Consider the following 15,707-nt stretch of genomic DNA (forward strand, 5'->3'; position numbering starts at 1 on the left):
ATATATACACACCCATTATCTGAACCGCTTTAACTTCACATATGATATGAATAATTAATTGTGTGCCCGCGCGTGGGCGACATCACATCGTTCTAGCATTCAGCATTCATTCGTCATACTCTTAGATTTCTCTCTTAGTAACGTATTTGATTTACGAATGACGTCTTTCAACGGTTGCATATTTGCTGACTTGATTCGAACTATTATTCGACAACCCCCACACCTCACCCACCCCACCCCCAAACGTTCTTTGGAACATTTTTCATTGCAGTGCGAGGAGTCACTTTCTCGTTTCTCCCTAGACCACGCCCTACCGTGACAGTTTCCGCTCGTCATTTTAGCGTCACTTGCTTTTCAATTATTCCTCCTGGATTGAAAACTCTTTGATTTTGGATTATTATCGGCATTCCTGGCTATCTTGACACACATTTATGAGGATTAATGGTAGTAGTTTTTTAAATTGTGTTTTTTTAAATACAACTTTAATAAAATAAAAAGAAAGGGATCCATAAATAGCAAATGTACCTTAATTACAGTTTCTGCGTTTTATTTTATGTTTGATTCCACATCCAAAATTGGCCATCTCAAACTGTCACTCCTCCAGAAAAGTGGGCGGGTTGTTAAAGATGATTGGCTCTCGCTGGGATACGTCTTTGATTGACACAACATCAAGTTCCGGTGTAATCCTTCGTGTGCAGAAGTTGCTGGTCACAGGAGCCACAATGGCGTTTGTAGTCTCCTGCGGCTAGGGCTGTGGATGTTATTTAATCCATTAGCATCGCCCTAAATACAAGCCTGGTTGATTTCCAGAGCCATTGATAGTAAACTGGAACATCTACTGCACACGAAAAAACTATGATTTCGTATCAATATTGAATTTAAAGGGGGATAAAGCTTACATTAAAGGGAATATGTAAACAGCACCAACCGGGTCAAGTTTTCATTTTGTTCGAGAGATGAGCGTCTTTTAAAGTGAAGACATTTGCTAATTTGTGAACGCTAAAACCGTAATTCTGTGGAATAAAATCATATTTTCCCTAATTTGGCACCGGACAAGGACAACTTTGACAAAGGAGACTTTTTTTTCCTTTTTCCACGGCTCACCTCGCTAGCTGGCCCAGCGTTAGCTAGCTGTGCTAGCTAAGTTGAGACGGAAAGACGACAGCACAATGCTCCAACGTTTGGTAGGAAAACTTCATTTACGGACTCTCAAGTAAATATTCTGTTTCCCCGGAGAACTGCAGTGGGATATTCATCTACTTTGTCGAGTTTGGACGACACTACTAGTGGAATGAATCGACATTGACCGAGGAGGCCGACTGGACGATAGCGGCCTACTGTGTTGATTTTCGTTTATTCTTGTTTGCTTAGGAACACTTGAGATTTTGTACTTGAATCGGCGGTTAATGAGTTGCTTCGACCGCCAAGGCCTAGCCGCGGGAGAGGTGGTACCGACGCCGGCTTGAGGGATGCCTGGTTCGGACCGACACCATGGGACCAAGAGGAAGCCGGAATCAATCATCGGCGGCTTGGCTCACGCCGCCTTCCAAACAGCTGCGGGAGACATGACCAGCAAAGACGGCAAGTTACACTGCAAATCTTTGATGGCCTCGTCAAAGCGTAGGCGACATAAGTCGGCTAAAGTTCGGGAATCGCCGGTGGTACCGCCGACGATTCCCGAATATATATCCCTGAGCCGCACGGCGCCGCCTAGCGTCCTGATGAAGCCCCTGGTGGAGTATGACGATATTAGCTCGGACTCTGACACCTTCTTGGACCCACCGAGCACCAGATTACCTGAGAGGGTTGTGGTAATGGAGCGCCTCGAGCCATCACCCGAATTCATCAGGGAAGAGCCCATCCGCGAGAGTAAGAGCCACAGACACTCCCGGAAAAAGTCCAAGGACCCCAACAAAGTTCGAGACCCTGGTAATGGGGCACGGGGCTACAAGAAGAAGAGCAGCAAGGACCGTGACAAAAGTGCTTCCGGCGTGGGAAAGGAGAAATTGCTATCATCTGGACCATCCAAGCGTCACATCCAGCAGGAGCTTGACTTTAAAAGAGGAGATCCCATGTTCTCCCAGATGCACACCATGGTTAGCATAGGTAGTACCTCAGCGTCTTCATCGCGGAGCAAGGAAAGCGGCCGCTCTGGCAAATCACGTAAGGACAAGCAGCAGAGGCGAGAGGCGCGGCTCGAAGGCGCTCACAGCGACTCTCAGAAGGTACGCGGAGAAAGGAGCCACCGCAAGTCCTCCAAGAGCAACAAGTCCAGCCCCAAAGGCAAGTCGAGTCGAGGTAGCCCTCGCAGGAAAGCTGCCACTGCTGCCTTGTCACCCAGTCCCAGGAGGGGAGAGAGCCCACTTGGTGCCCCAATGTTGGACGACAGCTACTCGAGGCGCAAGGCCACCCAGCAGTGCCCGAGTCCCTACGGGCACTGCAGGCAGAGATCGGACAGCCCCTATGGCAGCAGGCACAGGTCGTCCAGCTTTGAGCGGGACAGCAGTCCCTACTCTAGAAGGCGCTCCATCAGTCCCTACGCTGCACGACGTTCTTCCAGCACCAGCCCCAGCCCCGCGTCTCGGTAAGCATGTCTCCATTTCTTGTCGCTAGCACAGTTTTCTTTCTGTGAGGGCAACCATAGTGCTTATCCTCATTAGTGCAGCAGGTGAGCTTGATCTGAAAAGGGTTTTGTAATTCCATGTAGATGCCACAAGATGTCAGTAAAGCACATACAACAGGGAGGATCATAAAACATCAACACATGACTCTCACATGCGCACTGCCCACACTGCTCTTATCACGAATAATGTTCCATTTGTGCCATTTTATCTTGAGTTTTAAGGGCACATAATGCTGTTTAAAACATTTGAATAATTTTCACCCCTCTATTTGGAGAACTACTTGGAATTTAGGCCTGGTCTATTGTACTCGTGGTTTATTTTTTAACTAAAACTTGTCAGCCAATGTGAGAAAGGGTTCTTCGAATTGCGAACAAAAAAAATTACTTCAGAAAATATGAAGTTACACTGTTTTGCTCTATTTTTGAAGGTGTGTTTATTTTTTTGAACATTTTCAGTGGGCAATATCACTCCGAAATGTTTGCCCCAAAAACATTTTCCCCCCAGATACATTAAAAACTCAATTTCCCTAGTGTGGGACAAATAAAGGATATCTTATTTTAATTAGGATGAAGTGGCCATTCCAACCAGACTTATCATCTCGAATGTCGTTATCTGGAATTTTTTTTCACCTTGCTATTAAATTAATATTCGTTTAATTTGAAAACTGGGATGTTGCATTTGAAGTATTACCGCCTGTTAAAGTCGCTCTTCGTAAGCACATGTGGCATATCTACAAAGACACGGTAGTCAGTTACTAAAAGAGCCGTGACACGGTAAAAGTAGTCGGGCTCCCTGACTGCTTGTACCAACAACGCGAGGGGGAGGCGTTGTGTCACTTTGCATTGTTGACTCAAAAAATAAGAAACAAACCACTTACTTAAACAGACTTTTTAAAATTGCAACAAAAAAAAGTTCAGCCGAATTGAAACATGGCTGTTTCTAAATATGCAAGTGCACAGCAACTCCCCGAATATGGGTCAGGGTGACTTCGACGCCAGCCACTTGTGAAACTGCTTTCTTCCTTTTGCTAAAGTTTCCAAACTTTCCTTTTAGACGCTCCGGCCGTTCCAGAAGTCGATCCCCTGTGTTCTTCTCCTCTCATCGCTCTTCGTCCCGTTCCCGCAGCAAGCGGCATGGCCCCCCAGCAGGGGTCTTGGGTGCCGGCTCCTACAGCAACCGGCCTGCCAGCCGCTCACCTCCTGCCACTCGCCTGCCGCTCAACTCCAGCCTGGGCGCCGAGCTCAGCCGCAGGAAGAAGGAGCGCCAGGCTGCTGAGGCGGCGGCGGCTCGTGCCTGTGGTAGCGGCGCCGCATCCCCAGCCACACAGAAACCCATAGCCCCCTCAGCCTCTTCTTCCTCCTCCTCCTCACGACCTAAAGCGGAGGAGCCGCACCAGGAAAAAGACTCCGGAGAAAAGGAATCTCAGTCACTGCCTTCCGTGCAGTCACCACAGGAAGCACCAATGTTGGAAGAACCAGTGGCTGACCCTTTACCTTCGGCTTCTACCACCTTCTCTCCAGCTGCTCCCCCTGAACCATCACCCACCGAGGCTCCCGGTTTAACCTCCTCAACTCCACCGCCTCCACCACCTCCCAAGCCCCAGCAGGCTGACGCTAAAGTTCTGCCTCCGGCGCCCTCCGCCCCGGCCAAATCGCCAGCTCCCGTCCCCGCGCGGAGTCCCGCCCGACAGACACCGCTCCACAAGACTTCCACTTTGCCGCCCCTGCCTTTGCCCCCTTTGTTGCTGGGAAACTCTCAGCACAGGTGAGGACCACACAGGCCTGGAATTTCTTATCAATTAGCTTCTTAGCTAATAAAAAAAAAAATTGAGCCTTAATTATACGTAATGATCGATCATCCTTTAAAATTGTGTTTAACATTTAAAAAAAGTCATTGTAGTCTGGTAGACCAGAGCCAGTTTCTAGTTAATTTTGTTGAATTGTACAGGTTAGGTTGGTGTGAATAAATGTTGCTTACCTGCGGTCGTCTTTTGGCTAAAAATGTTGGAGAAAATTGCTCTCGACTATAAAGCCTGACAGCTGTAATACATATTATTGTGTTGTAATGTTTCATTGGTTGTTGTTATGAATATGGCTGCAAGTTCCTTTTGTGCTTGGACAAAACGATTCTTTTCTCTTTCCTTGTTCAGCCCAAAGAAGTCCACCTATCAGCGAGGATCCAGAAAGGAGAAGGAAACTCGCAGCCGGCCGTCAATCATCGACCTCCCGCTGCCGCCCACCCTGCCTGGCGGTGACTCTTCACCCCTCCATTTGGCCTCCCATCAGGGATTGTCGCTCACCCTGCCCGCCCTTAAAAAGAGACCAAAGTGAGTTTCTTTCATGAGATATTGTTGCAAACCTTTTTCTGTTTCACATTGTTTTATCAAAAAAGTGCAATTTCTGTGCCAAATTGTGGTCAATTTCTGCTTGATTATATTAACACTGAATTTTTGTTGCATATTAGGTTGAGACGCCAGAATTCTCTCAAACTACTTTTTGTTCTTGTAAATGCCCGCAGGATTTGTTGCCCTCGCTACGGCGAGCGCAAACACACCAAGAGCGACTGGGGCAAGCGATGTGTCGATAAGTTTGACATCATCGGCATCATCGGAGAGGGCACCTACGGCCAGGTGTACAAGGCCAAGGACAAAGACACGGGTAAGACCGTCGTCGTCGTCCATGATATGCACAGAGCCGTAAATGGCACACATGCTTGTCGCCAGGCGAGCTAGTGGCCCTGAAGAAAGTCCGCCTGGATAACGAGAAGGAGGGCTTTCCCATCACGGCCATCCGGGAGATCAAGATCTTGCGGCAGCTCAAACACTGCAGTGTCGTCAATATGAAGGAGATAGTCACAGACAAGCAGGATGCTCTTGACTTTAAAAAGGATAAAGGTAAGTGACTAAAAACCACTGTGTCACTTGCCTTTTTGAAGATTTGGGCTGAAATATTCAGAGGTTGCTGCCAAAAATAAGACCAGTTCGCTGAGTGTTTCGGTATCCAGAGGTCAGGATCAATGAATGAGTCTGTGAACAGTGGACTTTCAGTCGGGTGGATTTAAAGTGCATTTGTTCAAATGAAACGGGTTACATTTTTAAAAATCAGTTAAATGGAAATGATCATGAACCAACAACAACTTTTTGTGACGGGCTGTGATCTGGACTCTTTGACTATCGGTTGGCTCTCCAAAGTTAGAATGTTTCTTCTTGATGTTAACTGCGCAAATGTCTTAATTTTGCAACTTCCACAGCACGGACTATACAGCTATTTATATTGAAGCTACCTCCTCCTGTAGTCTTCAGTAAGCATAGGGAGAACATGCAAATTTCACAGTGAAAAGATCGCAGTTGAGATTTGTTTAAGATTTGTGTTTATTTTTTCAATTTGTACAAAATTAGGAGCGTTTTACCTGGTCTTTGAGTACATGGACCACGACCTCATGGGTCTGCTCGAGTCGGGCATGGTCCAGTTCTCCCATGAGCACATCCGGAGCTTCATGCGCCAGCTGATGGAGGGTCTGGACTACTGCCACAAGAACAATTTCTTGCACCGCGACATCAAGTGCTCCAACATACTGCTCAACAACAGGTACAACTTACACAACAAGCTGCTGCAGTGCGGAAATATTTTGTCGCCTATTCTCAATATGAGATGTGCTCTTATATTTCTTCTAGAGGGCAGATTAAACTGGCTGACTTTGGTTTGGCTCGCCTTTATAATTCAGAAGAGAGGTAATCAGAAATCATCAAGCTTCCTCATGACCATAGTGGCTTCCTTTTTCAGTACCATCGACTCGCCACTAGATGCCACTGTTACTCTTTTTGACACTTTCTGTATTTCCAGTCGGCCTTACACTAACAAAGTCATCACACTGTGGTATCGCCCGCCTGAGCTGCTGCTGGGCGAGGAGAGGTATTCTCCGGCCATCGATGTGTGGAGTTGTGGGTGAGTGTAAAGTCTACAAAAAAAACATTTCCATTGGAGCTCTTATCTTTTTGCGTAGTCTATATTACATTTTGATGATATTTTTTGACTAACTCTGCCTGTTGCGGCTCAGGTGCATTCTAGGAGAGCTGTTCACCAAGAAGCCCATCTTTCAAGCCAATCAGGAGCTGCTGCAGCTGGAACTCATCAGGTAGGTCATATTGAGGCTTCCTCTAGTGCAGAGAAACGGGCAACTAGCTTGCAATAATCTTGGATCTCATCAGTTTTAGGCCTTAAATGGAATCCACCAAGTTTGAATTTTTCGAGAACTTCTGTTTGTTTGGTAACTTTTGTCTTTGTGTGCGTGTGTCTGTGTGTGCGCCCGCATGTGCCTTTCAGTCGGCTGTGTGGCTCCCCCTGTCCTGCAGCCTGGCCTGATGTTATCAAGCTGCCCCTCTTCAACACCATGAAGCCCAAGAAGCAGTACAGACGGCGACTGCGAGAGGAATTTGCTTTGTATGTCCTTGTCAAAGTTGCACTGAATACGATTCGTCATCTATCGCACGGCTGGAAGACACCTCCCTGTCTTTTACAGCTTGCCCACCTCTGCCCTTGACCTACTGGACCGAATGCTGACCCTGGACCCTTCACGCCGGTGCACTTCAGAAGGGGCACTCAACAGCGACTTTCTGTGTGATGTGGACCCCAACAACATGCCGCCACCAGAGTCAGTAGACTTTGACTCTTATCTTTCAGTCGAGTGCTTCGCATCTGTAATGGTCGGCTTTTTTCCCCCCGCCCTCTCTTTAGTCTTCCTCATCATCAAGACTGCCACGAGCTATGGAGCAAGAAGCGGCGGCGTGCGCGTCAGAGCGGGCTGCCCGAGGACGTCCCCAAAGCACCCCGGAAGGACATTTCAAGCACCTCGAGCGGAGATAACAGTCGTCCACAAACCAGTCCAGCTGGAGCGCCGGCCCGCCCGCCTCCGCCGCCGCCTCCTCCTCCTCCTCCTGCGCAGGGGAAGCCACCCTCGGCTGCGGCTCAGGACAACGATTTGTCAGGTAAATACTTCCCATAGGAAATTGTGTTCAATAGACATAGTTTTACATTGTTCAGCGTGTAGAAAATGTCGTGTTCATGTAAACTGCTTTTTTTTTTTCCTTCCACTTTTGGATGAGAAATAAGCCCGACCTAATGTTCCTGTGTTGATTGTGCGTCTCCTAATGTGGGTCCAGCATTGGGAGCTGCCGCCGAGCAACTGAACCAGACAGAAATGACCCTGCTGCTCAACCTCCTCCAAGGCCAGACGGACCTCTCCCTTCAGCAGGTCTCCCAACTCCTTAACCAGTCCAACGCAGAGACGCTCAGCCAGTCGTTGTCGGCGCTCAGCGAGGCCTCCGACCATCACCAGGGTGGTGCGTCGGCCTCTGAGCCGCCCGAGTTGTCCCCGGCCTCCGGGGATGCGGCGCAACTCCCAGAGGAGCAGGCTAACCTGCTGGCGTTCATCCTGGGTCACATCATGAAGCCGCAAGGCGAGGAGCAGGCCGACGAGAGCAGCAATGGCGTCCAGTCGGGGGAGGCTCTAACGCGCGCTGCGTCTACTTCCACGACTGAGCGCAAGGGCAAGTCTGGCTTTAGTCTGTAGGAGGTGACACGGGCAGATGTCGTCACTGGGAACTTCAGTAGGACAAGGAAAAGTATTGTTACTTTCAATTTCTATCAACAGAATTATCACACAGTAATCCCCCGCTATTTGTGGGGATAGGGACTGAGCCCTGCTTTGAACGACATTGCCACTTCACGGACGTAATGGCCAAGAGAAAAGACCATGTTTAACAACAAAAATTACATTCCCAGGCAGGAAACAACATCCAATCACCCGCCACTGGGCATCTTACCACTACAGTGCGTATGCAGTCAAACCTCGTATCTTCAAACCTTTCACTTTTCAGGAACCTGTAAATACGGCACCGTTGATATATATGAGAGAGGAAGGGGTGGTGAGAGAGAGAGGGAGAAAATGTTTTATTTTTTTTATCAACACAAAGGTAATCGATAATGAGTCAAACAACTCTCGGAATTGCATAGTATTTACTGTTGTGAAGCTGAAATTCAGAGCATTTGGACAAAATTTAAATTATAAAAAGGTATAAAAGTATCCAAATGCTTTGATTATCAGAAATAATTAAGCATTAATTTGATAATTGATTAGTTGTTTAGTCATTACACTGTTTGGGTGTGTAGTTCAAGCCCGTTTTCTCACGTTTGTTGTTCAATTAAATATCAAGTCCAACTTTATTGTCCAATGTGCTGTATGTTGCACATACTGCACAGATGAAATTTCTTCCCTCACAACAAGAGGAGCCGCTGCGGGTGCCCGCGCAAAATGTGCAGTTCAGTATAACTGGAGATACAGTAACCTTTTCTCCAAAAAGAGCACGAGGGTTTGCTATTTTTCCGTTCAGCTGAGCAGAGTAATTGGTTCACCATTGTTCAGTTGTGTCGCTCGGTGTACGACAGGCAGCCCTTCGCGGGCAAGTGTAAAAACCGGCTCAAAAGTTTTTCAGTGAATCAGTAAATGGCTTACATTAAAAAAAGAAACCCCTGCTAGATAACTTTGTGACGGTTGACCCACGATCAGCGAGGGATTACTGTACTGTGTGTTCTGATGAAATTATTGGCATAATTATTTTTAATTGGGCAAATGATTTAGTCCCCTTTTTTACGCCCTGAAATTTAAAATTTTTTGACCCCATATGTATATAACAAAAAGTGTCCTCATGTTACCGGGGTGACGGTTTTCTGCACTTGGGATATAGCTGGCTGGTGTACACAATAAACGCACCACAAAGTCAAGTGTCATTCATTTGTAGAAAGTAAAAAAAAAAAAAAATCCATCCTCGTCCCTCTCAACTTTTCACAGTTTTCCTTGTTTCTTCACACTCATTGGTTCTGTATTGCATTTCCCCACCGCCCAACACCTTTCAGCAGCAGGAATCTTCAGACAGTCATGTCCGCCTTTTTACACGCTCATAAGTTATCAACTGGAAATAAATGTTTTCAATCTTTAGACCTTACATGCATGTGCTTCTTTTTACTTTTACCCACACACATTTTTACTTTTTTTGGTTATTTTTTTCTTCAACAAGAATGAACGTGGTTAGCCATAGATGAGAGGCCGATTACTTTTAATACAGACAGCAGTAACCCTTTTATTTGGTCTTCCGGGCGCTGCAACTGTCTTGCAATTGTGGTCACCCTGTCCATGTCCAATCCCTGTTTCTCACCCATTCCCCACTCTTGCTGCTTTAAAAGCTTTTTTAATGACAAATTCATGCAAATATTTTCACAAAGGTGCTCACTTTAAAAACATGCTTCTCTTTTCCACTAACATGATTATAGAAAGACATTTCAAGCTAACAAGTTGTAATGCATGTTGTAATCCATTTGAATGGCTCCCTCTTGTGGTCAAGGTAGGAACTACAGCATGTGCCCTCGTATCCTTCTAGGGGGGGAAAATGAGTGATTGCTAACGTTTGTTGTCCTTTTCAGGTGTGTCCAAAAGGAACCCGTTAAGCACCTGCCCTGCGCTCCCACGTGGCGACCAGCGTCCACCCTCTCCTCCGGGACTGCCCCCTGCTCCCAGCTCCCCCTGCCTGAGCCAGGACATCAGCACATCAGAAATGGCAGCGGCTCTCCTCCAGCTCATCTCGGACGTGGGGGCCTCTTCGGATGCAGAGGGTATGTCACCCAACACGGAGGGCTCAGACAAGGCTGCGCCGCCCGCAGCGGAGGCCCCGACCACTCTTAGTGATTCTTCTAACGCAGCACAGTTCCTCAAGGATCAGGACCTCCGGTTTTCCCATGGAACTACCCACTGATCCCCTACTTGAGCTCACCCAGGCCCCGGAGCACTACCCACCAGTTCCTTAACTGAGAGAAAACACATATGAAATGAATGTTAAAATCATCTGTGAGAAAGGGACTGCTGATATCATACGATGGAAGTGTTTTCGTTCTGCTCGGTTCCTTGATTTATTTTTTAAAATGATTGTTACGCAGGTTTTGCATTTGTCTGCCACTGGAAATGGGGCAAAGTTCTTCGGCAAAGACGCTTTGCTTAGCTCCCTCATCTTCCGCCTGAATGCTGAATGGTGCTGACTGCAAGGCTGGATGCTTTTTTTTTGTTTCTGATGCTGCTCTGTACTTGCCATCAATTAAAAAAAACTGTAAAATCGGTTTTGTGAGAAACCTTGTTAAGATTGCACATCGCGCTCATGCTCTGCTCTTTAAAACACAAAAGTCGCTCAGTAACAACCATTCCTGTTTGGTCAAGTATGAAGTTTAGTCATATGAAACTAAGTGCTTTTCCTGGAGGACATCAAGAAGCTGCTCTTTGCCTCCCTGTGTGTGAGTGTGCAAAAATGTTTTTTTTTTGTGCAGTTATTTTCTAAATAAAGAAAATAATACGTTTGAAGAAAATTATTCTAATAATGGTCCACGGTTCTCTTCAAATGAGTACATTTCATGTGTCTTAGGGAAAGAAAATATTTTGTAATATATGTTTTGTTTGAGTTTATTAAAAGAAGTCATGTGAACAGTTGGTGTCTTGTGTTTGTAATAAAAATGTTCTTTAAAACCTTTTGATTTAAATTTGTATATTCTGCACTTTGTCTCCGCAAGTTGGTGTAACCCAAGCCAACAAACCTACAGAATAACAATCCTTTTTTTTTTTAGTTGAATTTATAAAATATTTGAAAGTAGTCAACTACGCTGCACTACAGTACTGTGTATCTTATCAATTTAAAAAATCATTACTAAATTAAGAAAATTAACATGTACTTGATGGTGGCCACGCGACTCATCAGCTTCTATCAGGAAGTAAAACCGGAAACTCGGGGCGTACTTCAGACACAAGATGTCGGGCTCTAGTTTGATACTCTGCGTTTTCAGAATAGTTTTTTAATTGATAGGGTTAGTATATCTCCTTTTAAAGACATTTAAGATATTTAATTTCTTCTTTTTGTTCTCGGTCATGTTTTACTTTTCTTTGACGTCGAGAAACAAAAGACGATGGCTCCGTAGCTTTAGCTGCTTCAGGTACGGCCCGCTGACTTGTCTTGTCTTGATGTGATTGGCTATAGTCGATGAAGACTGACAAAACATTTGTCCAATTAATTTACCGTTTTGTTGTTTGAGTCTTTCCTTCCATGAAACGCTCAGCAAACACCCCTGACAGGGCTATTTATATTAATACCCATTTTTTAAAACCTTTCAGAATTCATCAAATGTTGTTAAAGTGACATAAATGGCTTTATAAATACCACAAAATAGCATTGTTTCTGAATACCAACCGAGGTTTGATATCTTTATGGCGCTCCTGACAGGCAGACAAGCATCATAAACTGCTGATTGGCAAGCCTGCCAGCTGCATGCACTCTGGCCGTGTGTGTGTGTGTGTGTGTGTGTGTGTGTGGATTGGCCTCACGTATAAACCAGCTCCTCACTTGGCAGGCTAACAGAGACGCTTAGCCCTCTTGGCCCAAAGCGTGCAGCTGAGGCCTCTGGGTGAGAGATGCATTCATTGAGCAACTCACCTGCCCTCCAGCACCAGCTCACTGTGTGCGCCTGTGACACCAGACAGTGTGTGTGCAGCTGTGCACGCGTGCATGACTATTGTGTATGTTTCTGTCTGATGCCTTCACCCACCGGGACTGGAAATAATAGTGAATGCGTCTGTAGGGAGGAGTGGGCACCGCCGCTGCCAAGTCACAGAGACCGGGTGAATAAATCAGCAGGGCGAGGAGAAGGAGGCGTGCGCCATCAATCAGAAGGGCACCTTATGAGGGGGAGATGCCCATAAACGTGCCACACTTGCCAGGCTGGAGCATGCTGTCTCCATTCCGCACACAGGCGACATGGTTATGGAACTTGCCTCAATTTTGAGCGATTGTCGACGGGCTAGACAAACAATAGCTGCAGTCTGTCAGGTGTCTTGCTTTCTTTCAATGGGATCAACTCCCTCGCTAGCCCAAATGTGTTCGCCACTTAAATGATTGGCGCGATTCGTTAAAAGCTGACGGCGAACAAAGGCTAATGGCCAAAGCTATGGATGGCATTTAGCGGCAATCTCCGTAGTCGTTCTTCATGTTTCCACGGCAAACAATGCGGGGTTGGACAGCGAGCGCAATTTCATTTGCCGGCAAACTCACTCGGGATGATGGAAGAGCAAAGGTGATCTATAACAATGGGGGGGGGGGGGAACAAAGATGGCTGACTGGTGCACCACTGTGACATTTAAGTTTGATCAAGGTCAAAGTCTATCTATCTATCTATCTATCTATCTATCTATCTATCTATCTATCTATCTATCTATCTATCTATCTATCTATCTATCTATCTATCTATCTATCTATCTATCTATCTATCTATCTATCTATCTATCTATCTATCTATCTATCTATCTATCTATCTATCTATCTATCTAGATCTCTTCTTTTTCCATTTGTGTATCCTTCTGTTTCCTCCATATCTGTCAGTCAGCTTGTCCATCATCTGTCCTTCTGGCCATCCGTCTGTCAGTAATCCTAGCTGTCCGTCCATTCCTCCACCCCTCTATCAGTCTTTTTGTCTGTCTGTCTTGCCATGATGCATCTTTCCATAATTCTGTCTGTAAATTCATCCGTCCAACGGGCAGTCTCCATCTATCTGTCTCTCCATCATCGATCCCTTCCTTTATCAGTCTGTCCATTTGCCCATCTTGTCTGCCGACCACTTCATCCATCCACTGTGCCTGTCTGTCTCTGTATCGATAATTATGTTCAAACGAAGACACTTTATAGATGTCATCTACCCCGCCTTAAAAATTTCTGCCATGATTCCCAGCAGTGATATATTCTTTACTGCGAGAACACAAAGTGTGTTTTATCGACACCCTAACTGTGTCTCACTTCCGCCCCGCACTTTATAGTTTTGCTTGAGAGAAGCGTCTGCCACTACACACACACACACACATATGCTCATTATTATTTCGCCATCGCTCCACGGCAGCGAGGCCACACTGGGAGTTTTTAGGAGGTGCAGATGTGTGCTGATGTCACAGGCGGCAGGTCAGGAGACGACGAGCGTAATCCGGGATAACGGCTTCCTGCTTTTTGGAATAAATCCAAGTCTGGCTGAGATGTTGAGGCAGATTTACCATCCAGGAAGTTGCACACTGAAAGCTGTTGATGCTATTTTTTTGAATTTATCTAGCTACACAACTTTTTGCCACTATGATATATACAGTATATATACCTGTACATATATATATCATTGTTATTGTTATTGATAATGGCACAATTGTTGTCTTGTGCCATCATCAGTATCATTGCCAAAATATACAACACAATGGCTGTATCGTGTCTCTATTCTGATATTGCTGCTGTCGTGACATATTGTGAGTTAACTCTACCTAGCGATCTCACAATGCATCGTATCATGACTCTGTCCTTTTCTTTCAGTGGTAAATGGCCGCTGATTTGTTTTTAATCTGCTTCCGACATTTCCAGAGTCAGACTCGGCATGACGCAGCATTTCCACCAGGCTTCATCGCCTTGCTCTTCGACTTCCTGTGCATACGTTGCTTTAAGGCAGAGGGGCTGATGGGAATGCAGTCAGCCAAGTTGGTGGTGCTGGTGAGCCTGGGTGAGTAGCTCTGTGTGTGTGTGTGTGTGTGTGTTGGGGTGGGGGTGTGTGGGGTTTTGACGGGGGGCCCTGCAGGACAATTTGTGCTGAAGCTCATTTGCGCAGCGACACTTAATTGGCTACAACAATTAATTAATGTGTTGGAAAGTTGGCACAAAAAGTTCATTTAAGAGGGTTTTAATAAGCAATTAGAGGAAAAGCAGCGAAGAGGGGGGAATTAGCGGGCGCGAGTGTCTGGCACGTCCGACTGTAAGCGAATACAGCCTTGTTTTTTTTTTTTGTCTTCCTCATTGACCTCTCACTTTTTTTGAGAGGCTGATGAATGGCCAGGCTGCCATTAGAACTCCATTATACGCCTTTCAGGGGTTCTCGCCACGTTCCTTCAAAGCCACGATGACCTTATATTGTGTCGCGTCAAAAACTCCCTCCCACCCTCACGCCCCCCGACTGCGTGGCCCCTCCCTGCGCCACCTCTTGTCCCGCCGCCCAGTGTAAACTATCGCATGACTAATGAGCGGAGCAGGTTGGAATTCTGGGGAAGATGTCCTTGGAAGACGAATGCATTTTGTGGCGGAATAATTAGCTTAATTAACAAATTCTGCATGCATATTCATCAGTCTATTAATGTCCGCGTTGCGCCCTGCTTGATGAGCAACACAATAATAACCCCGCTTCATTTGCATATGTGCGTTCATACTCACCGCCCCTCTTAAAAAAATAAAATGTTGCTCATCTTATAGTTACGCATGCACACACACACACACACACACACACAAAACAAATCAATATGATGATATGACATCTATCTATAACCGCTTATCCTTTTTGGGTCACTTGAGCTTGAGCCTGTTCCAGATTACTTAGGGAGAAAGCCAGATTACACCTTGGACTGGTCACACAGGGCACGGAGAACCATTCACACTCATTATTTTTATGATGCGCTGTCAATACCTGAACATTATTATTATTTTTTATTTTTTTTGGTTTTGTTTTTTTAAATCCAATGGTGCCTTGAGATTTTTCAAGATACAAGCAAAAAATGTTTAGCACAAACGGTGGAGCAATCCATGAAAACAGAAAATATAACAATACTCACAGGCACTTATTCTTTATCCTCTGTAAAGAACACCCAATATTACCCTATCTTACTGAAGCGTTTCCCTGCATACCCATATGTTTGTGTTATACCGCCCCCTGGTGGGTGCCATCAGGAACTATGTCGAAGCGACTGCTGGTGAGGGAACGCTGCACATGCACATTCCTCCATCTCATTTGTGGTGCTGCTGGATATCAAGACAGAGCTAAATGAGATTGGAAGGCTGGGCATGTGTTCGCGTGTGTGTGTTTTTGTGTGCACGTGAGACACTCGTCGACTGCCTTCCTGCTTCCTGCTTCCTGTTTGGTTCCCTCATTTATTCATCCCCATCAGTCTTGTCCTTAACTTATTTATCCCTCGCTTTTTGAAGTCAGGCTG

General features: G+C 45.9%; 1 protein-coding gene across 2 annotated transcripts; it reads left to right on the top strand.

The window, feature by feature from the left end:
* Positions 1-666: 666 nt before the first annotated feature.
* On the top strand, positions 667-11,147 carry cdk12 (cyclin-dependent kinase 12). 2 transcript variants are annotated; one of them, XM_052048621.1, is made up of 14 exons: positions 667-2,584; positions 3,678-4,388; positions 4,774-4,950; positions 5,142-5,281; positions 5,347-5,517; positions 6,022-6,211; positions 6,298-6,354; positions 6,467-6,568; positions 6,681-6,758; positions 6,947-7,063; positions 7,143-7,274; positions 7,358-7,608; positions 7,783-8,169; positions 10,100-11,147. In XM_052048621.1, exons 1-14 carry the CDS (start codon positions 1,470-1,472, stop codon positions 10,426-10,428), a joined length of 3,957 nt encoding a protein of 1,318 aa, XP_051904581.1. In that variant the 5' UTR covers positions 667-1,469; the 3' UTR covers positions 10,429-11,147. The 2 variants fall into 2 exon arrangements, with proteins under 2 accessions (XP_051904581.1, XP_051904580.1); XM_052048620.1 differs by lacking the exon at positions 10,100-11,147 and having other exon boundaries at positions 667-1,184; positions 1,372-2,584; positions 7,783-9,624.
* Positions 11,148-15,707: the final 4,560 nt, after the last annotated feature.

This window comes from Hippocampus zosterae, chromosome 17 (assembly GCF_025434085.1).
Source record: "Hippocampus zosterae strain Florida chromosome 17, ASM2543408v3, whole genome shotgun sequence".
NCBI lineage: Eukaryota > Metazoa > Chordata > Actinopteri > Syngnathiformes > Syngnathidae > Hippocampus > Hippocampus zosterae.